The following is a 22177-nucleotide window of genomic DNA, read 5'->3' on the forward strand; positions in this document are numbered from 1 at the left end:
CTTCAGAGGTGGTGGTACAGATTGCTGTACACACCGGTACCTCTAATACCCAGCAGCACGTCCTCTTACATCGACGCAGGTTGGAGGGTCTCGGGAAAAGACAAAAAAGGCTTCAGTCACAAAGGGTACAGGCTGAACACGGGAAGAACGTAGATACAGGAACCATTGGTATAACAGTTGTGAATTATCGTAGCTGTGTTGGGAAAGTACTAGAGCTCCAAGCGCTAATAGAAAGCACTGATGCTCAAATCGTTATACGCACTGAAAGCTGGCTAAAGCCGGATATAAGCTCTGCCGAAATTTTTGCGAGGAACCTAACGGTGTTCCGAAAAGATAGGCTAAACACGGTTGGCGGTGGCGTATTTATTGCTTTTAGAAGTAGTTTAACTTGTTGCGAAATTGAAGTAGGTACTTCCTGTGAGTTAGTATGGGTTCAAATGGTTCAAATGGCTCTGAGCACTATGGGACTTAACATCTATGGTCATCAGTCCCCTAGAACTTAGAACTACTTAAACCTAACTAACCTAAGGACGTCACACAACACCCAGTCATCAGTTAGTATGGGCAAAGGTCATTGATGGCAACCGGAATAAAATAATAATTGGATCCTTTTACCGACCTCCCAATTCAGATGATATAGTTGTTGAAAGGTTCAAAGAAAACTTGAGTTTGATTTCAAACACGTACTCACTCATACGAAAATAGTTGGTGGTGACTTTAATTTACCCTCGATATGTTGACAAAAATACATGTTCAGTTCCGGAGGTACGCATAAAATATCATCCGAAATTGTGCTAAACGCATTCGCTGAAAACTATTTCGAGCAGTTAGTTCATGAGCCCACGCGAATAGTAAACGGTTGTGAAAACACACTTGACCTCTTAGTAACAAATAATCCTGAGTTAATAATGAGCATCAAAACCGATTCAGGGATTAGTGAACACAGGGTTGTTGTAGCGTGATTGAATATTGTAGTCCCCAAATCCCCCAAAAATAAGCGAAAAATATATCTATTCGATAAAGCAGTTAAAAATTCACTTGACGCCGTCCTGAGAGACAATCTCCACTCATTGCAAATTAATAATATAAGTGTAGACCAGATGTGGCTTAAATTCAAAGAAATAGAATCGGCAGCAATTGAGAGATTTATACCAAATAAATAAACAAACGACGGAGCTGATCCTCCTTGTTACACAAAATGGGTTAGAACACTGTTGCAGAAACAAGGAAAGAAACATGCCAAATTTAAACAGACACAAAATCCCCAAGATTGGCGATCTTTTACAGAAGCTCGAAATTTAGCGCGGACTTCAATGAGAGATGCTTATAACAGTTCCCACAACGAAACTTTGTCTCGGAACCTGGCAGAAAATCCAAAGGGATTCTGGTCGTATGTAAAGTATGTTAGCGGCAAGACACAATCAATGCCTTCACTGCGCGATAGCAATGGAGATACTATCGAAGACAGTGCTGAAAAAGGAGAGTTACTAAACACAGCCTTCCGAAATGCCTTCACAAAAGAAGACGAAGTAAATATTCCAGAATTCGAATCGAGAATAGCTGCCAATATGAGTAACGTAGAAGTAAATATCCTCGGAGTAGTGAAGCAACTTAAATCACTTAATAAAAGCAAGTCTTCTGGTCCAGACTGTATACCAATTAGGTTCCTTTCGGAGTATGCTGATGCATTAGCTCCATACTTAGCAATCATGTACAACCGTTCGCTCGACGAAAGACCCGTACACAAAGACTGGAAAGTTGCACAGGTCACACCAATATTCAAGAAAGGTACTAGGAGTAATCCTATAAATTACAGGCCCATATCGTTAACGTCGATATGCGGCAGGATTTTGGAACATATATTGTGTTCGAACATTATGAATTACCTCGAAGGAAACGGTCTATTGACACATAGTCAACATGGGTTTAGAAAACATCATTCCTGTGAAACACAACTAGCTCTTTATTCACATGAAGTGTAGAGTGCTATTGACAACGGATTTCAGACCGATTCCGTATTTCTGGATTTCCGGAAGGCTTTTGACACGGTACCACACAAGCGGCTCATAGTGAAATTGCGTGCTTATGGAATATCGTCTCAGTTATGTGACTGCATTTGTGATTTGATGGCAGAGATGTGACAGTTCGTAGCAATTGACGGAAAGTCATCGAATAAAACAGAAGTGACTTCTGGCGTTCCCCAAGGTAGTGTTATAGGCCCTTTGCTGTTCCTTTGGGGGACAATCTGAGCAGCCGTCTTCGTTTGTTTGCAGATGACGCGGTCGTTTATCGACTAATAAAGTCATCAGAAGATCAAAACAAACTTTAAAACCATTTAGAAAAGATACCTGAATGGTGCGAAAATTGGCAATTGATCCTAAATAAACGAAAAGTATGAGGTCATCCACACGAGTGCTTAAACGAATCAGTTGAACTTCGGTTACACGATAAATCAGTCAAATCTAAAGCCCGTAAATCCAACTAAATACCTAGGAATTACAATAACGAACAACTTAAATTGGAAAGAACACATAGAAAATGTTGTGGGGAAGGCTAACTAAAGGCTGCGTTTTATTGGCAGGACACTTAGAAAATCTAATAGACCTACTAAGGAGACTGCCTACACTACACTTGACCGTCCTCTTTTAGAATACTGCTGCGCGATGTGGGATCCTTACCAGGTAGGACTGACGGGGTACATCGAAAAAGTTCAAATAAGGACAGCACGTTTTGTATTATCGCGAAATATGGGAGAGAATGTCATAGAAATGATACAGGATTTGGGCTGGAAATCATTAAAAGAAAGGCGTTTTTCGTTGCGACGGAATCTTCTCACGAAATTCCAATCACCAACTTTCTCCTCTGAATGCGAAAATATTTTGTTGACACCGACCAACATAGGGAGGAACGACCACCTCGATAAAATAACGGAAATCAGGGCTCGTACAGAAAGATATAGGTGTTCATTCTTTCCGCGCGCTGTACGATATTGGAATAATAGAGAATTGTGAAAGTGGTTCGATGAACCCTCTGCCAGGCACTTGAATGTGATTTTCAGAGTCTCCATTGTAGATGTAGATGTAGTTAGATGCCCGTATTCGATGTGACCTACTATCCACAAGTTCAAGAAGGCACTGTTGGTCCAGATTGTCGCACTCCTCAATGGCTTCAAATGGTCCAAATTGCTCTAAGCACATCGGGACTTAACAGTTGAGGTCATCAATCCCCTAGACTTAGAACTACGTAAACCTAACTAACCTAAGGACATCACACACAACAATGCCTGAGGCAGGATTCGAACCTGCGACCGCAGCAGCATCGCTGTTCCGGACTGAAACGCCTAGAATCGCTCAACCACAGCGGCCGGCCAAGGGAAGTGTCCAGGCGTCTCGGAGTGAACCAAAGCGATGTTGTTCGGCCATCATGGAGATACAGAGAGACAGAAGACATGCATCTTTCAGGCCGCCCAAGGGCTACTACTGCAGTGGATGACCGCTACCTACGGATTATGGCTCTCTCTCTCTCTCTCTCTCTCTCTCTCTCTCACACACACACACACACATACACACAAAAACATTGTTTCTTAGTTTTGAGTACACTTACGGAAGAAATATAAAAACAAGTATGAGAGTTACTGATTTATGATGCTTAGTTTGCAGTCAGTTCTAAGTATTTTTGGCAACTACGCTCCAGTCCCTAAACCTAGTTACAGAAATGCGAATCAGACACATTACTTATTCCAGGTCGTGCCAGCCGCGTCTTTGAGATACCAGCTATGGTCACTTCCCAGCCCTCTGTAGGAACACATCGGTTCCTCTTCTTCCTCCTGGTACTGTAACTGAGATTTGGCTACAAGGCAAGGTATGATTGGCAACTCTGTGATTGACGAGTTACTTCCTGGTGTGCACGGAATTAGCCTGAAACTTCGCTTGAGTTTCCCTGTCATTTCCATTGAATAATCTGAGTTATTATACACTCCTGGAAATTGAAATAAGAACACCGTGAATTCATTGTCCCAGGAAGGGGAAACTTTATTGACACATTCCTGGGGTCAGATACATCACATGATCACACTGACAGAACCACAGGCACATAGACACAGGCAACAGAGCATGCACAATGTCGGCACTAGTACAGTGTATATCCACCTTTCGCAGCAATGCAGGCTGCTATTCTCCCATGGAGACGATCGTAGAGATGCTGGATGTAGTCCTGTGGAACGGCTTGCCATGCCATTTCCACCTGGCGCCTCAGTTGGACCAGCGTTCGTGCTGGACGTGCAGACCGCGTGAGACGACGCTTCATCCAGTCCCAAACATGCTCAATGGGGGACAGATCCGGAGATCTTGCTGGCCAGGGTAGTTGACTTACACCTTCTAGAGCACGTTGGGTGGCACGGGATACATGCGGACGTGCATTGTCCTGTTGGAACAGCAAGTTCCCTTGCCGGTCTAGGAATGGTAGAACGATGGGTTCGATGACGGTTTGGATGTACCGTGCACTATTCAGTGTCCCCTCGACGATCACCAGTGGTGTACGGCCAGTGTAGGAGATCGCTCCCCACACCATGATGCCGGGTGTTGGCCCTGTGTGCCTTGGTCGTATGCAGTCCTGATTGTGGCGCTCACCTGCACGGCGCCAAACACGCATACGACCATCATTGGCACCAAGGCAGAAGCGACTCTCATCGCTGAAGACGACACGTCTCCATTCGTCCCTCCATTCACGCCTGTCGCGACACCACTGGAGGCGGGCTGCACGATGTTGGGGCGTGAGTGGAAGACGGCCTAACGGTGTGCGGGACCGTAGCCCAGCTTCATGGAGACGGTTGCGAATGGTCCTCGCCGATACCCCAGGAGCAACAGTGTCCCTAATTTGCTGGGAAGTGGCGGTGCGGTCCCCTACGGCACTGCGTAGGATCCTACGGTCTTGGCGTGCATCCGTGCGTCGCTGCGGTCCGGTCCCAGGTCGACGAGCACGTGCACCTTCCGCCGACCACTGGCGGCAACATCGATGTACTGTGGAGACCTCACGCCCCACGTGTTGAGCAATTCGGCGGTACGTCCACCTGGCCTCCCGCATGCCCACTATACGCCCTCGCTCAAAGTCCGTCAACTGCACATACGGTTCAGGTCCACGCTGTCGCGGCATGCTACCAGTGTTAAAGACTGCGATGGAGCTCCGTATGCCACGGCAAACTGGCTGACACTGACGGCGGCGGTGCACAAATGCTGCGCAGCTAGCGCCATTCGACGGCCAACACCGCGGTTCCTGGTGTGTCCGCTGTGCCGTGCGTGTGATCATTGCTTGTACAGCCCTCTCGCAGTGTCCGGAGCAAGTATGGTGGGTCTGACACACCGGTGTCAATGTGTTCTTTTTTCCATTTCCAGGAGTGTAGTTTGAGGTGTAACAAAAAATTGTAAATTTACTGTTTTCAGCCCAGGAAAGTCGTTGCACGTGGAAATCGCAACTAATCTATTCCTTTAAATAGCGATTTACGAGTTCTAGCCACTATTGGCCTTGTAATAGGAATCCCAGACATAAACGTTTTCGCTAGTTCTGTGGTAACATGCTGACTTGAAAAAAATCGTCTGTTCGGGTTCGCGGCTCCAGTCACGCTATCTGCAACGTTTTTATCGCCTCTGTGAAAGAGTTACAAGCAGTCAGATCAAACTTCGATAAGGAAAACGCAAGAAAATACTTTCGGCTTATAGTGCAATGGTGAAAAACTTACAATGCTGCACAACAGGTAATGTCTCTTTCCATTGCAAGCAAATTTTGGGTTTCTAGGAGTACATTATTTATCAAATGCTACATTTGCATACCTCTTGAGTATGACACAGCATACCAATTAAACACAGACACAATCGAAATCTAAGTGAGGAGTATTTTACTAATTTGGTCTGATAGAGGCACGCTTGTGTACAGATACTCAGCTTTATTAAAACAGACTTTCGTTGTAAGGTTATCGTGGGTAGTTTTATTTCATTTCTTCTAATACAGTGCACAATTTTCGTAGGGTTTCTTTTAGTGTTGTTTGAACAATAGTAGACATGAGAGAGAAATTAATCATCAACATTATATGCGAATTCTCTGATGTTTTCTATTAACAGTCTGACAATGCACATGCAGTTTATTGATTACATGTAGAAAACTTGTTCTGAGTTAAAGCTGTCAAACAAGGTTTGAAGAAGAATAAAATGCCACTACCACACGACAGCTAATGTAGAAAATACTTTTCTGACGTATTTTGGCACTATGTGCTCTCCCCATACATAATACAAAAGTTTCGAGATGCATCTGCTGCCTGGTCGTCTATTAAACCTGAAAAGCACAAAATGCCGCAGTAGTTGTCCTCTTTCCACATGCGACTATTTTGGGTTGAGAAGTGAAGGGAATTATGTTCAAAGTTCCATTAGATTGATAACTTCAGCAGACAGCAGAATTGAGTTTTAAAAAATGTAGCAGTGAATGCATTCGAACTCGTGACGTTTTGTCTAGAGTGCACTACACTTACCGTTACACTAATAACTGAACCGTAGCTACAGCTGCTCCAGAAGTCAACAACAATTCCTCCAGAACTTCCGCATTCCACAGTGTTGTGAGATAATGCACAAGGCCGCACATAGACTTCTGAGAGACAGACGTTACAGCTTTTCTTTTGCACTGCACGGCATTTTCAACAAACAAATAGCGCAATAGAGTAGCTCAAGTGGAAAGGAACACTTCCTATTTAAATTTTCTTTTGCACTGCACGACATTTTCAACAAACAGGTAGTGCAATAGAGTAGCTCAAGTGGAAAGGAACACTTCCTATTTAAATTTCTGCATCCTACACTGTTCGCAGTTCTGTGTAGGTGGCAGTTACGTGATTTTATTTCGGTGATTACAAAATAGAGTCAAATGTATGCACTGGGTAGCCGAGGCAGCTATTTCATGGCGATTCGGTCAACCAAGTAAATGAATGTTCTGAACATGCTGCAAACCACTACAGGGGGCCTGTGTGTCAGAATTCTCATCCAGTGTGGCGCAACGGTATTGCAATAGAAAAGTGAGCAGCAGAGAAGAGGATTTGGTGGTCTGTTGGATTGGTGATAAATTCATGTACTCATGGTCTGGGTTCGATTTCAACTTCTGCCGATGATTTTTGATGGGGAGAGACAGATTCTATTCTCTTCTGGCTACGCCAAGTGAAGAAGGTATAATGGCATTGTGGTCTGAAATTCACGTTTAACATGATATTCCTTCTCTACCAAGTAGACTTTAGGTTGAACCACAATAAAGTCAGGAGTGGCGACATGTAGAATCTCTATCACCAAACCTTTCTTATACTAGTTATTTATTTCTAGTGACGAAACAAACGCTATGTATGGTCACAGGACACTTATTTCATCTTTTATCTGAGCTTCTGTATGTCGATAAAATTGGTTCTGAACTGGGAATGCAACTCAGACCGCCCTTAGCGCGGAATTTTATCCCTTCGTGACAATACAGCTCGACTACAATTTGTTGTTTGTTCAAAACTGCAGATTCCGCAACATCTCCACATATTGGGCGTGAGTGGGTTCGAATCCTGGCCCAGCACTAAAGTTTGCATTATGTATTATCAAGCTCTAGCATGAGAACACCTATCTGCTGGTGGACAATAATTTTGATTTTTAATGTATTTTCATTCGTTGTCAACACTAACGATATCTGACGTTTCTGACTCCCAGTGAGACACAGAACTATTTGCGAGATCACTGTAAGTTCAATGATGTTATTACGTGCTGCTGGTGGAGAAAAATTCGGTAGCTGACGTCTGTTTGTGTGTAGTCAACAACGATATTTGTGTGGTTCGATTACCAGTCAGCACTGAACTCTTCGTCATATTATTTCTAGTTCAAACATGCTCACATGTCGCTGCTGGTGTAACAAACCCATATTTAACGTTCGTTTTCTCTAGAATATAACAGCGATAGGGCTGGGTTGGAGTTGTGGGAAGGAAAAAATTAATGTTTCGTCTCGTCATTTCAGTTAAAACATCTTGCAACTGCCGAGAAAATCTGATATGTCACAGTTGATTGTGCGTCGATAACAATCCGATTAGGTTATGGGTTCGATCCCTGTCCAACACACAGCTTTACCTCACGGCATTTCAAGTAAGTTACTTGTGAAGAAGCAATATTTAAAATCTCTCGTAGTTCGTTAACAGGGACAATAGATGCTGAGTAGGAATTCGCGTCCGTTAAAAATGTTTACGTTATGTAATTTAAAGTTGATATTTCCTAACTGATACTGCCTAAATCGAGGTATATCACTCTCTGTATGCCTAGTCAGGAATGACTGTTAATTTCCGTCAGTCACAAAATCTTTGCTTAGTCTGCATGACATGGGTTTGAACTCATATGCAGAACGAGACGGTTCGTCGAGTCATTTGAAGTTCATACATATTCTCAACTAGCAGCTCGTGAATAACTTAAATTTTTAATGTCATTTTGTGTTAAATAATAAGTACGGTATGTTACCTTGATGAGGAAATCATGAATAGGACGAACTTACTACGTGCATTACTTATCTGACGTAATGATGAGAGCGGTAACATTTCAGGTATGTCATTTATTATAATAAATGTGAGCTTAGAAGCCTTAAGGACAGTCTTATCTGTGATAAGGTGTTCCCTGATATTTATCGTATCGTGGTATTACTTTACATCTTGAGCTATTGCGATACAGAGCAGTGTTTTCTAGTGGTGATTTGTTGGAACCATTTTCAATAGTCAAACCACTGTACCGAGGAGCGATTAGAGGACCTGCTAGACAGCTGCGTTATGAGGGTTGTATGCGATTCAGGCGAAATGCAATTCATGTCGCTCGGATGCTTGTGAGAACGACTGTACATGTCCATCACACCTACCGATTTCTGACCAGTTCGGATAATTCCTTCATGATGCATGTTTTGTTTTTTTGTTTTTTTTTCTTTTTTTGTCTTAGAGATTGGGTTGGGTTGTTTGGGGGAGGAGACCAGACAGCGAGGTCATCGTTCTCATCGGATTAGGGAAGGTCGGGGAAGGAAGCCGTCCGTGACCTTTCAAAAGAACCATCCCGGCATTGGCCTGAAGCGATTTAGGGAAATCACGGAAAATCTAAATCAGGATGGCCGGACGCGGGATTGAACCGTCGTCCTCCCGAGTGCGAGTCCAGTGTGCTAGCCACTGCGTCACCTCGCTCGGTTTTGTCTTAGAGTTTATATGGGCTACGCAATATATACATACCGACTTCATGTCTTCATAGCTGTAGAACAGGACATTCGGCTCATTTCTGATGTTCCAGAAGTCGAGGACGTGACTCCAGAAAGGGCAGTACATGGCTGAAAGTAGAGGATCACACTATAAAATAAGGCACATTGTTGCATGATCTTGTTAAATTACATGCAAAATATGTGTCACAACGCAAACAAGAGACTGGTGCAACTCATCCTATGTCGTTGCCTTGGTGTAAACAGGATAAATTATCGTTACAGTGAGATTTTTGTTTATAGGTTACAGATTGTTCACTGGGTGTGAAATGGAAAATCAGGTGCGTTATAGAGGTTTATTGGTGGAATTTTTGTTTGGCTAAAACCCACAATAAGCATCAAAAATATTGCGATGCAACTTATTTTGGATAATGTCAGACATTCTGAAATTTCAGTAAACGTCTGGGGCCTGATCTTTCGGACATGTCTGATACAACAGAAAATGTATATAGAGGGTAATTCACGAAGACATGCAATATTTTAGTATGTTATTCTACAAGTAAAACTAAAGAAAAAAGTTCATATAAACATAGGTCTGCAAATGTGTAGTTACAGAGTTACGGCTTATAAAAGATTTTGCTGAAATTTAGCAACTGCGCTAATATGAAGCTCTCGCAAAACTGTACCAGGTTACAGTAAAGCACGGTTTCCATTTATTTTGTTGTTATAGGTCTGATGAATCTAATAAAACATGTCCCAGACGTATATCTGCAGTAGTTTTCCAGTTTGCTCGGAATGCCACAGGCTGTGAGGTGGCGTTTGACGGTGTCTTTATATCGCAGGTGTTGGCCACCTTGCCGCCACTTTCCACACGAGAGCCCTGAGTAGAACATCGCTTTGGGAAGTCTACTGTCGTCCTTGCGTATGATATGGCCACTCCATCTCTGTTTCATTTAGAGAGCTTCAGTGCCATGCAGTTTCACGCGACGCAAAATCTCCGTGTTTGGAACACGGTCTTCCCATTCCATGCGGAGAATTGATCTCAGACAGCGAAGATGAAATGTGTCTAGCCTCCTAATGTCAGCTTTATAACAAAACCAGGTTTCCGAGGCGTTGAGTTAAGTTGGTAATATTATTGCTTTGTAAACCGCGATTTTAGTTTGTAGCCTGAGATCATGTGTTTCCCATACTCGGTGATTCAGTTTGCCGAAAACTGAGGCTGAATTGTCACTACGAGCTGCAATTTCTGTTGTCAGGCTGTTGTCGCCTCTAATTTGGCTACCTAGATGTTTAACGTGTTGACTCGAAGAGAGCGCAGTGGAATTTTGTTATTATACAAATAGCTTCGGGCAATCTACATTTCACTGTGTTGATCCTGCGATGTTCATGTGGCAAGTTCGAGTCTCGGTCCGGCACGCAGTTTTAATCTGCCAGGAAGTTTCATATCAGCGCACACTTCGCTGCAGAGTGAAAATCTCATTCAAGAGACATATGGCCGTACATATTTAATCACCACCATCATCATCATTGTCATCATTTAAGGAGTCATTCTTCTTGAGCTCTGTATATGAACTGACTGGGAAGAAAATAATAGTAGTATAATATGGACGAAAGTCTAGACGTAGCCATACGAGAAGTAATGGGCTATGTGCAACAGCGAGCTTACCTAAAATGTTCTAAGACACCGGGGATAAAAACGGCATTTTCTAGTGCTCATTCCACGGATTCTATTCGTTATGAAAAGGTAGGGCTGAGCTTTTGGATAGCTTTTGGGCTTGGGACCATTTGTATACCCAAAAGAAGGATAGTCTTAGCGTCACTATCCTACAGCAAAGGGTCAAAGTATGAATATTACACATTTCCTCCTCCTTAGGCAAATGAACCAAATCTGTTGGTCCTTTTTGTGTTTGATGTGATCTACAGTGGACTTGACTGGACTTATGGAGGTACCATTACTTCTTGGGTGGTTCCTCGGAAACCTCACAAAAAGGGTTTTTTACCTGCGGACCATAACCCAACCGAGGCAGACATACACAGCAAATGGCTGAAATTTCTACGACATGTTCTTAAGATCCAGACCTCGAGCATTCTTGAAAATTTTCTCTATCCGTTTCTAAGACATAGAGGTTCAAATTTACCCTAATTCTACACGTAAAGTTCGGTATGAGGTGACATCTAAATAATAAATAACGGCAGCAAATTGCTCAAATTTTAACGGTATGTTCTCTGAGTATTTATCTAGAAGAAACGTCTCATTTTCAAATACCTTTATCCGTTATCGAGACACAAAGTTTTTTTTTTTTTGGGGGGGGGGGGGGTGACATGAAAACCCAGCCGGAGGATTCCCAGAGGGCTATGCATAGAAAATAGGTGCAATTTATTCCTAATACCCAGATCTCGAACAATCTTGAAAATTTTCTTCATACCTTTATCCGTTTCCAAGATACAGAGGTTCAAAATTACCCTATTTATACATGTAAAATACGTACGCAAAATCCGGTATTAGGCGAAAACATAGTTTATAAAGTGACGTTGTACGGAGAAATATGCTACAAAGTGTCTCCGTTATCACCTGGGAACTCCATATTGTAGTACTGAGCGACATGCAATTTTTTTTGCGCGTAAATTTCATCTGAGCTGTAAAATTTGTTTTGTTATTTCAGTTGCACAAAAGTAAACTATCTAAATTTTACTGACCAATACATCTCTTTTTATGTGAGTCACATGACCTGCTGCTGCAGGGGAAAGAAAAGAACCAGCGGAAAAATGCTCCTAATAGACCACAAAAAATGCGAATACATTCCTGTTTATTTAAAAGATTCCGAATGAAAACTGAGGTATCAGCTGCCTCATTCTATCTTCAGCAGCATCTTTGAGGATTGTTCCAAAAATTTTGGCATGCGAACATATTCACACTTTCTATGTAGAGAGAGAAGAAGACAGTGGCAGTAGCAAAGAGACGTAAAAGTGATAAATAGTGGAAGATAGTAGACAGTGATTATAGAAAGAGTGAAAAAGACAATGACAGTGTGAGAGAAAGAGAGAGACGCAGTGGCAGTGCAAGCTACACTAGTGGCCATTACAATTACTACACCACGAAGATGACGTGCTACAGACGCGAAATTTAACCGACAGGAAGAAGATGCTGTGATATGCAAATGATTAGCTTTTCAGAGCATTCACACAAGGTTGGAGCCGGTGGCGACACCTACAACCTGCTGACATGAGGAAAGTTTCCAACCGACTTCTCATACACAAACAGCAGTTGACCGGCGTAGCCTGGTGAAGCGTTGTTGTGCTGCCTCGTGTAAGGAGGAGAAATGCGTACCATCACGTTTCCGACTTTGATAAAGGTCGGATTGTAGCCTATCGCGATTGCGGTTTATCCTATCGCGACATTGCTGCTCGCGTTGGTCAAGATCCAATGACTGTTTGCAGAATATGGAATCGGTGGGCACAGGAGGGTAATACGGGACGCCGTGCTGGATCCCAACGGCCTCGTGTCACTAGCAGTCGAGATGACAGGCATGTTATCCGCATGGCTGTAACGGATCGTGCAGCCACGTCTCGAACCCCGAGTCAACAGATGGGGACGTTTGCAAGACAACAACCATCTGCACGAGCAGTTCGACGAAGTTCGCAGCAGCATGGACTATCAGCTCGGAGACCACGGTTCCGGTTACCCTTGACGCTGCATCACAGACAGGAGCGCTTGCGATGGTGTACTCAGCGACGAACCTGGGTGCACGAATGGCAAAACGTCATTTTTTCGGATGAATCCAGGTTCTGTTTACAGCATCATGATGGTCGCATCTGTGTTTGGCGACATCGCGGTGAATGCACATTGGAAGCGTGTATTTGTCACCGCCATACTGGCGTTATCACCCGGCGTGTTGTATGGGGTGCCATTGGCTACACGTCTCGGTCACCTCTTGTTCGCATTGACGGCACTTTGAACAGTGGACGTCACATTTCAGATGTGTTACGACCCGTGGCTCTACCCTTCATTCGATCCTGCGAAACCCTACATTTCAGCAAGATAATGCACGACCGCATGTTGCAGGTCCTGTACGGGCCTTTCTGGAGACAGAAAACGTTCGACTGTTGCCCTGGCCAGCACATTCTCCAGATCTCTGACCAGTTGAAAACATCTGGTCAACGATGGCCAAGCAACTGGCTCGTTACAATACGCCAGTCACTACTCTTGATGAACTGTGGTATCATGTTGAAGCTGCATGGGCAGCTGTACCTGTACACGCTATCCAAGCTCTGTTTGACTCAATGCCCAGGCGTATCAAGGCCGTTATTACGGCCAGAGGTGGTTGTTCTGGGTACTGATTTCCCAGGATCTATGCACCCAAATTGCGGGAAAATGTAATCACATGTCAGTTCTAGTATAATAGTATAAAATATTTGTCCAATGAATACTCGTTTATCATCTGCATTTCTTCTTGGTGTAGCAATTTTATTGGTCAGTAGTGTAGTTGACAGGGACGGAACAATACTAGGAAAAGAGAGAAGGAGACAGGGCCAGCGGTGGAGGAATAAAGAGAAAAAGAAAGTGGAAGTGGTTAAGAGCAAGTGATAATGAGAGAGTATATGACAACAACAACGAGGAAGGAAGATATAGTGACAGTGAGAAGAGACAGCAGCAGTAGGAGGGAGTAATGAGACAGAAAGGGTAAGAGAGAGAAAGAGAGAGACACTGACATTGGCACTGAGAGGAGACTGTAGGAGTAGGACAGAACGAATAGGTCTGTGGCTGTAATGCAAGAGACAATCACAGAGAGACACAGAGAGATAGTGAGGATGAGTTGGGCTGAATGAGTGAGAGAGAAATCGCAAATGGGGGTGGAAGAGTACGAGCAAATTACGGCGATGGACTGGTGGCTGTGAAGAAGGGGAGCTGTGGAAGTTGAGGTGAGTTGCACGTTAAAAAAAGCGCGAATATGTTCGCATTCCAAAATTTTCGAGAAATTTTTAAAGATGCTAAAGAAGGTAGGATCAGGCAGCTGGTACCCTACCTTTCAGTCAGTCTCTTAAATAAGCAGTAACATATTCGCAATTTTTTTTTTTTTTTTGCTCTGATAGGAACATTTTTCGGATGGTAGTAATATATGGTAGAAATCTCAATCTGCTGTGCACTTATGAGAGTTGCTGTGGTAGCGGATTAAGAAATCTATTCTCTCAGTTATATGTACTGCTGTGCTGCCTGCACGAGTTCATGGACTGTAAGACCATGTCCGTGTTCTCTCATGTGGACCTCTGTGTTGGCTGGCTGTATGTCGGAAGCAACGCTCGGCTGTAGTTCTCAGGTTTGACCGCCAGGGCCAAATTACTTCTGAAGAGCTAATTACGTCTCCAAGCGTCCATACACAACTAAAGATTCCGTGCAACAGATTTGCTTACGTATGTTCTCGATGAAGTACTCGCCGAACTCGTCTAACGTCATCGTGACGTCACTGTAGAGATTGTGGTGGTGGTAGTAGGACACGATGACATCCTTCACGTTCCTCACCACGTAGATGATCTGGAACAAAAGAGGGACGCAAGTGGTGGCAGCATAGAGGTTCACTTAATCACATATTACGTTTCGAAATATTGTCAATGGATGATTAACGTGTTGCACTATTATACAGGAAAAGAAGTCAGTTTTACGTGTAAAGAAAAGTAGAAGTTATTTTATTTAGGAAGTTTTAAAAGTATGACTGCACTTTACAAATCCATACACATTCTAAAAAAGTATGTGTGTATTATATGTACTCGTATGTTCCACAACTTCTCCTAAACCATTGGACCTATTTCATCCAAACTTGGTACATGTTTCACTTACATCTGGAAGAATCGCTTTTGGGGTGAAAACCACCTGCCTATCAAAGGGATGGGGGTGAAAAATATATGTATCCTACGACGCGCAAATACTCAGGCTTTATTCATCCAGTATTTGAGAATGAGAACATTTAGTGATTCGGAACAAACTTTATACGTAATATTAATCCCTTACAAAAAATTTTCCCGCTGACAATCACCACAAAATGATGAAAGGGAAAAGGTTTGTCTCTTACTACATTTTTGCTCTTCAAGCAGCAAAACTGACACGTCAGGCATGACGTTTTGAGTTATTATTTCTTTAAGCTAAATCTGTTTGTAACACGTTTTGCACGTAATAGCCACATACATCACTGAATGTGCCTGCAAAACTGTATAATTTTTCAATTTGTAGTGCAGGAGATCATAAACACTGAGATGGGTGAAAAACTGCTGCATCTGGGAGCGAGGAGATGTGCCGGTCCCCGGCATGAATCCGCTCGGCGGATTAGTTCAAATGGTTCAAATGGCTCTAAGCACTATGGGTCTTAACATCGGAGGTCATCAGTCCCCTAGACTTAGAACTACTTAAACCTAACTTAACGTAAGGACATCACACACATCCATAGTCGAGGCAGGATTCGAACCTGCGACGGTAGCAGCAGCGCGGTTCCGGACTGAAGCGCCTAGAACCGCTCGGCCACATCGGCCGGCGGCGGATTAGTGTCGAGGTCCAGTGTGCCGGCCAGCCTGTGGATGGTTTTTAAGGCGGTTTTCCGTCTTCCCCTTATTCCGCCTCAGTTACACTATGTTGGCGATTGCTTTGCAAACAGTCTCCACGTTTGCGTATACCATAATCACTCTACCACGCAAACATTTGGGTTATACATGTCTGCTATGCGTCGTTCCTGGGGACGGGGGGGGGGGGGGGGGGGGGTGTCCACTGGGGGCCGAACCGAACAGCACAATAACCCTGGGTTCGGTGTGGGACGGCGGTGGAGTGGATGGACTGCTGTCAGCTGTTGTGAACCACTGAGGGCTACGGCAGGACGAAGCCTCTCCATCGTTTCTAGGTCCCCGGTTCAATAAACAATACACACAATCCACACATTCCACTGAATGTAACTACAAAATTATATTATCGTACGACGCATAGTTAAGGAGATACAGTGTCATAAACACTAAAAAGGGTGAAAACTGCCGAATAATGCATGAAGTTTAAATTTATTACTTCTTTGCTACTATCTCTAGACGCAACACATATCGCAGACAGTATCTACATACAACGCTGAATGTTTAATTATATAATTCTATGACTCCTAGTTCAGGAGATATGACGCCATAAACTTTGAGCTGCGTGAAAGCAGAATTAGATGGCGAAATTCGCTACAGATTCAGGTGAAATGTGTGAAATTGATTGAATAAATGTATGCGAAATATGTGTGAAATGTACAGGGTTATTACAAATGATTGAAGCGGTTTCGCAGCTCTACAATAACTTTATTATTTGAGATATTTTCACAATGCTTTGCACACACATACAAAAACTCAAAAAGTTTTTTTAGGCATTCACAAATGTTCGATATGTGCCCCTTTAGTGATTCGGCAGACATCAAGCCGATAATCAAGTTCCTCCCACACTCGGCGCAGCATGTCCCCATCAATGAGTTCGAAAGCATCGTTGATGCGAGCTCGCAGTTCTGGCACGTTTCTTGGTAGAGGAGGTTTAAACACTGAATCTTTCACGTAACCCCACAGAAAGAAATCGCATGGGGTTAAGTCGGGAGAGCGTGGAGGCCATGACATGAATTGCAGATCATGATCTCCACCACGACCGATCCATCGGTTTTCCTCCTGTTTCCTCCTGTTTAAGAAATGCCGAACATCATGGTGGAAGTGCGGTGGAGCACCATCCTGTTGACCGTCGGCTGTGGTACGCTTAGCTCCCTGCTTGCTTTATTCGTCGACTTCCGCGGGCTACGCGTGAAACTTGCCCGCACGCGTTCAACCGTTTCTTCGCTCACTGCAGGCCGACCCGTTGATTTCCCCTTACAGAGGCATCCAGAAGCTTTAAACTGCGCATACCATCGCCGAATGGAGTTAGCAGTTGGTGGATCTTTGTTGAACTTCGTCCTGAAGTGTCGTTGCACTATTATGACTGACTGATGTGAGTGCATTTCAAGCACGACATACGCTTTCTCGGCTCCTGTTGCCATTTTGTCTCACTGCGCTATCGAGCGCTCTGGCAGCAGAAACCTGAAGTGCGGCTTCAGCCGAACAAAACTTTATGAGTTTTTCTACGTATCTGTAGTGTGTCGTGACCATATGTCAATGAATGGAGCTACAGTGAATTTATGAAATCGCTTCAATCATTTGTAATAGCCCTGTACATATGTCTGCAGAGACAAGGGTAAAAAACTCCTCCTAAACCTCTGGACTAATTTCAACCAAACTTGGTACAAATATTACTTACTATCTGGAAAGCAATAGTGTAGTATGGAGGTAAAAACCAGAAGCCTCCTATTGTGGTGGGGGCGATAAGGTGGAGAGAGAATGAGGAGGAAGAGATGGACTGATAGAGAAGGGAAGCACATGGAAATACACTCCTGGAAATTGAAATAAGAACACCGTGAATTCATTGTCCCAGGAAGGGGAAACTTTATTGACACATTCCTGGGGTCAGATACATCACATGATCACACTGACAGAACCACAGGCACATAGACACAGGCAACAGAGCATGCACAATGTCGGCACTAGTACAGTGTATATCCACCTTTCGCAGCAATGCAGGCTGCTATTCTCCCATGGAGACGATCGTAGAGATGCTGGATGTAGTCTGTGGAACGGCTTGCCATGCCATTTCCACCTGGCGCCTCAGTTGGACCAGCGTTCGTGCTGCACGTGCAGACCGCGTGAGACGACGCTTCATCCAGTCCCAAACATGCTCAATGGGGGACAGATCCGGAGATCTTGCTGGCCAGGGTAGTTGACTTACACCTTCTAGAGCACGTTGGGTGGCACGGGATACATGCGGACGTGCATTGTCCTGTTGGAACAGCAAGTTCCCTTGCCGGTCTAGGAATGGTAGAACGATGGGTTCGATGACGGTTTGGATGTACCGTGCACTATTCAGTGTCCCCTCGACGATCACCAGTGGTGTACGGCCAGTGTAGGAGATCGCTCCCCACACCATGATGCCGCGTGTTGGCCCTGTGTGCCTTGGTCGTATGCAGTCCTGATTGTGGCGCTCACCTGCACGGCGCCAAACACGCATACGACCATCATTGGCACCAAGGCAGAAGCGACTCTCATCGCTGAAGACGACACGTCTCCATTCGTCCCTCCATTCACGCCTGTCGCGACACCACTGGAGGCGGGCTGCACGATGTTGGGGCGTGAGCGGAAGACGGCCTAACGGTGTGCGGGACCGTAGCCCAGCTTCATGGAGACGGTTGCGAATGGTCCTCGCCGATACCCCAGGAGCAACAGTGTCCCTAATTTGCTGGGAAGTGGCGGTGCGGTCCCCTACGGCACTGCGTAGGATCCTACGGTCTTGGCGTGCATCCGTGTGTCGCTGCGGTCCGGTCCCAGGTCGACGGGCACGTGCACCTTCCGCTGACCAATGGCGACAACATCGATGTACTGTGGAGACCTCACGCCCCACGTGTTGAGCAATTCGGCGGTACGTCCACCCGGCCTCCCGCATGCCCACTATACGCCCTCGCTCAAAGTCCGTCAACTGCACATACGGTTCACGTCCACGCTGTCGCGGCATGCTACCAGTGTTAAAGACTGCGATGGAGCTCCGTATGCCACGGCAAACTGGCTGACACTGACGGCGGCGGTGCACAAATGCTGCGCAGCTAGCGCCATTCGACGGCCAACACCGCGGTTCCTGGTGTGTCCGCTGTGCCGTGCGTGTGATCATTGCTTGTACAGCCCTCTCGCAGTGTCCGGAGCAAGTATGGTGGGTCTGACACACCGGTGTCAATGTGTTCTTTTTTCCATTTCCAGGAGTGTAGATATGGGAGAGGAAGAGAGGGACAGAGGGAACAGAGAGAGTCTGGGAGGGAGAAATAGACAGAGGAGGGGAAAAGGTGGAGATGAACAGAGAGACGAAGGAGGGAGAGGGACTGGGAGAGGTGGGGGGGGGGGTGAGATGGACAGAGGGCTGGGGAGGAGTAAATAGACCGAGATAGGAAAGAAAACATGGACAGAGAGAGAAGGAAGGAAGAGGGGGAGGAGCAGAGGAGGACAGAGAGGGGGTGAGGAGGATATAGAGGAGCAAGAGGAGATGGGCTCAGAGGGGGGAGGAGCAGATGGACACAGGGGGAAGAAGGAGACAGGGAGAAAAAGAGGGAGGGGAAACTGTGCAGGGAAAGGGGAGAAGGTGAAGAGAGAGGAAGAGTGGAGAAGATGGACAACAATAAAAGAAGGATAGCATATGGACATATAGAAGGGCAGAAAGAGATGGAAAAGTAATGGGGGCGGAGAAAGTGGATAGAGAGATGGGGAGAAGAAAATAGAGAGAAGAAGGAGATGGACAGAGAGGGGATGAGGAGCTAGAATAGTTGGAATAAATACACGCCCATGCAACGCCAATTCAAGTTATCGTTATCTAAAACTGTTTACAGGCTCGCTATTATAGTAATAATTGTCCGCTCCGATAGCTGAGTGGTCATCGTGACGCATTGCCGTCCTACAGGCCCGGGTTCGGTTTCAGGCTAGGTCGGGGATTTTCTCCGCCCAGGGACTGGCTGTTGTGCTGTATTCATCATCATTGCATCCCCATCCGGCGCGCAGGTCGCCCAAAGTGGCGTCGACAAAAATAAGACCTGCACCAAGGCGGTCGGACCTACCACGCAAGGGGCCTTCCAGCCAATGACGCCAAACGCTCATTTTCATTTCCATAGTAATAATTAATATTATTTTTAATTTCACCATTTTAAGGAAGAGAAATGAATAAATTCTTGGAGAACATAAATGCTTATACAAGATGTTTTAAAATTGTGAGACGTATTCTTACAGGAAGGCCTGCCGAGGTGGCCGAGCGGCTCTAGGCGCTACTGTCTGGAACTATGCGTCGGCTTCGGTCGCAGATTCGAATCCTGCCTCGGGCATGGATGTGTGTGATGTCCTTAGGTTAGTTAGGTTTAAGTAGTTCTAAGTTCTAGGGGACTGATGACCTCAGATGTTAAGTTCCATAGTGCTCAGAGCCATCTGGCTGGGAGAAATCGAGATGTAGGTTCAGCCAGCTAATCCCAGTGGGTTTTTTGGTTGGTTGGTTTGGGGAAGGAGACCAGACAGCGTGGTCATCGGTCTCATCGGATTAGGGAAGGATTGGGAAGGAAGTCGGCCGTGCCCTTTCAGAGGAACCATCCCGGCATTTGCCTGGAGTGATTTAGGGAAATCACGGAAAACCTAAATCAGGATGGCCGGACCCGGGATTGAACCGTCGTCCTCCCGAATGCGAGTCCAGTGTCTAACCACTGCGCCACCCCGCTCAGTCCAGTGGGTTTTTTTCCAATCCGTGCAGTGTCACCTGTTGGGAAGTGAATAAGACCTTCCGTTAACCACGCTGTGACTTTAGCAACGCGCTCTGTGTTCGGTCTGCGCCGCCAGATGGGTGTGATGGCGGGAGCAAGCGCCCCTTCATGTCTGGGGGTACCATTACTGTGTGACGTCATTTTCATTGCAAAGTCATTCGTAAGCGAAAATTTTTTATAGTAACTTTACTTGTGACTCTGTAGTTGCATACGCACAGAGAAAGGATAAATTTTGTTAAAAAAAGACGATAAAAATAGTTTTATAGTATGTTTTTGATGTATTTTATGTCAGGAAAGAAAAATACAAAGTCAAAATTTGGCTGAAACCTGAAATTTTTCATACGGTATGCTTCCTTTAGGTGTAAGTATGGAAGGCCAAGAACGAAACGCTCGAATTAGGGGCATGGGACAAGGATAGAAGCTTTCACTCCTTCTCTTCAACCTAAACATCGAAGAAGCAATGGTGGATTTAAAAGAAAAGTTAGGGATGGGAGTAAAATTCAGGGTGAAAGGTTACCAATGATGAGATGAGCTGGTGACGTTGCAATCCTTAGTAAAAGTGAGGAAGAGTTGCAGGACCTGTTGAATGAAATGAGCAGTAGTCTAATAGGTACACAATATGGATTGAGAGTAAACTGCAGAAAGATGAAAGCAATGAAGTGCAGCAGAAATGAAATTAGTGGTTAACTTGATTGTAAAATGGGAGACTACGAAGTAGAGGCAATGAAGAAAGCATGTGACGAACAAAGCAAGGAGGATATAAAAAGCTGACCAGCATCGAAAAGAGAGCATTCCTGGGTAAAACAAATTCGCGAACAGCTGTATGTGCTTTTGGCTACGGTCAATCGTCTTCAGGCTGCTGTCTTGGAGTGTAGCGGCAATGGAGAATCTGGTGCGTTGCATGAGGCACCTTAGGGGACGATTGTTTCGCCCACAGGCTCTGCTGCTGAGGCACTTCCCAGTGTACCCGACACGATGGATCAGCCCTCACAGGAAGGATGAATGGTGGGTGGTAATGTGTATGCGTCGCTCGAGGTGGAGGGCCATTGTGGAGGTTGGCCGTCTGAACTCGTCCATTCATCCTGGGAGTGGATAGGTGGCCGCGCCTTCAGCAGCGTCCAAGCAGGCACACGGGGAGAGGAAAGGGGGGAGGGTTACTACTCTATCGGGTGCTCCAAATTTAGGGGCGTTATGGAGCCCCTTCGGCAGACAGCGTTCAGGACTAGAAAGAAAGCCAATGTGCAGTCGGTACGTCTACCAGTGGGTCTCATTCGAGATGTGGAGGATCGTGTCGAGTGTGCAGGGTGCAGTCGTCTGCAAGTTGTGGCTCAGTTCGGCACCAACGACGCCTGTCTCTTGGGTTCTGAAGCCATCCTCTGTTCATACTGGCGGCTGGCGGAGGTGGTGAAGACTGCCGGTCTCAAGTTTGGGGTGCAAGCGGAGCTCCCAATTTGCAGAATTGTTTCCAGATTCGATAGGGGTCCTACAGTTTGGAGCCGAGTGGAGGGTCTCAACCAAAGGCTTCGTCGACTCTGTGGCGGTCTCGGCTGCTGCTGCGTTATCGTGTGGGGATTTGTGGGACTCCCCTTGGTAGGTCAATGTCG

At 45.3% G+C, this 22177-nt stretch overlaps 1 protein-coding gene across 1 annotated transcript in view; it reads right to left on the reverse strand.

Annotated features, from left to right (window-relative positions):
* LOC126106651 (luciferin sulfotransferase-like) overlaps positions 1-22177 on the reverse strand; it is an 80808-nt gene that overhangs the window by 3117 nt on the left and 55514 nt on the right. The window contains exons 5-6 of the mRNA XM_049913010.1: positions 14626-14746; positions 9254-9348 (exon numbers count right to left, since the gene is read on the reverse strand). Of these exons, the coding sequence (XP_049768967.1) occupies positions 9254-9348; positions 14626-14746 (216 nt within the window). The remainder of the gene's footprint in view (positions 1-9253; positions 9349-14625; positions 14747-22177) is intronic.

The sequence above is a fragment of the Schistocerca cancellata genome, chromosome 10, assembly GCF_023864275.1.
Source record: "Schistocerca cancellata isolate TAMUIC-IGC-003103 chromosome 10, iqSchCanc2.1, whole genome shotgun sequence".
Lineage (NCBI taxonomy): Eukaryota > Metazoa > Arthropoda > Insecta > Orthoptera > Acrididae > Schistocerca > Schistocerca cancellata.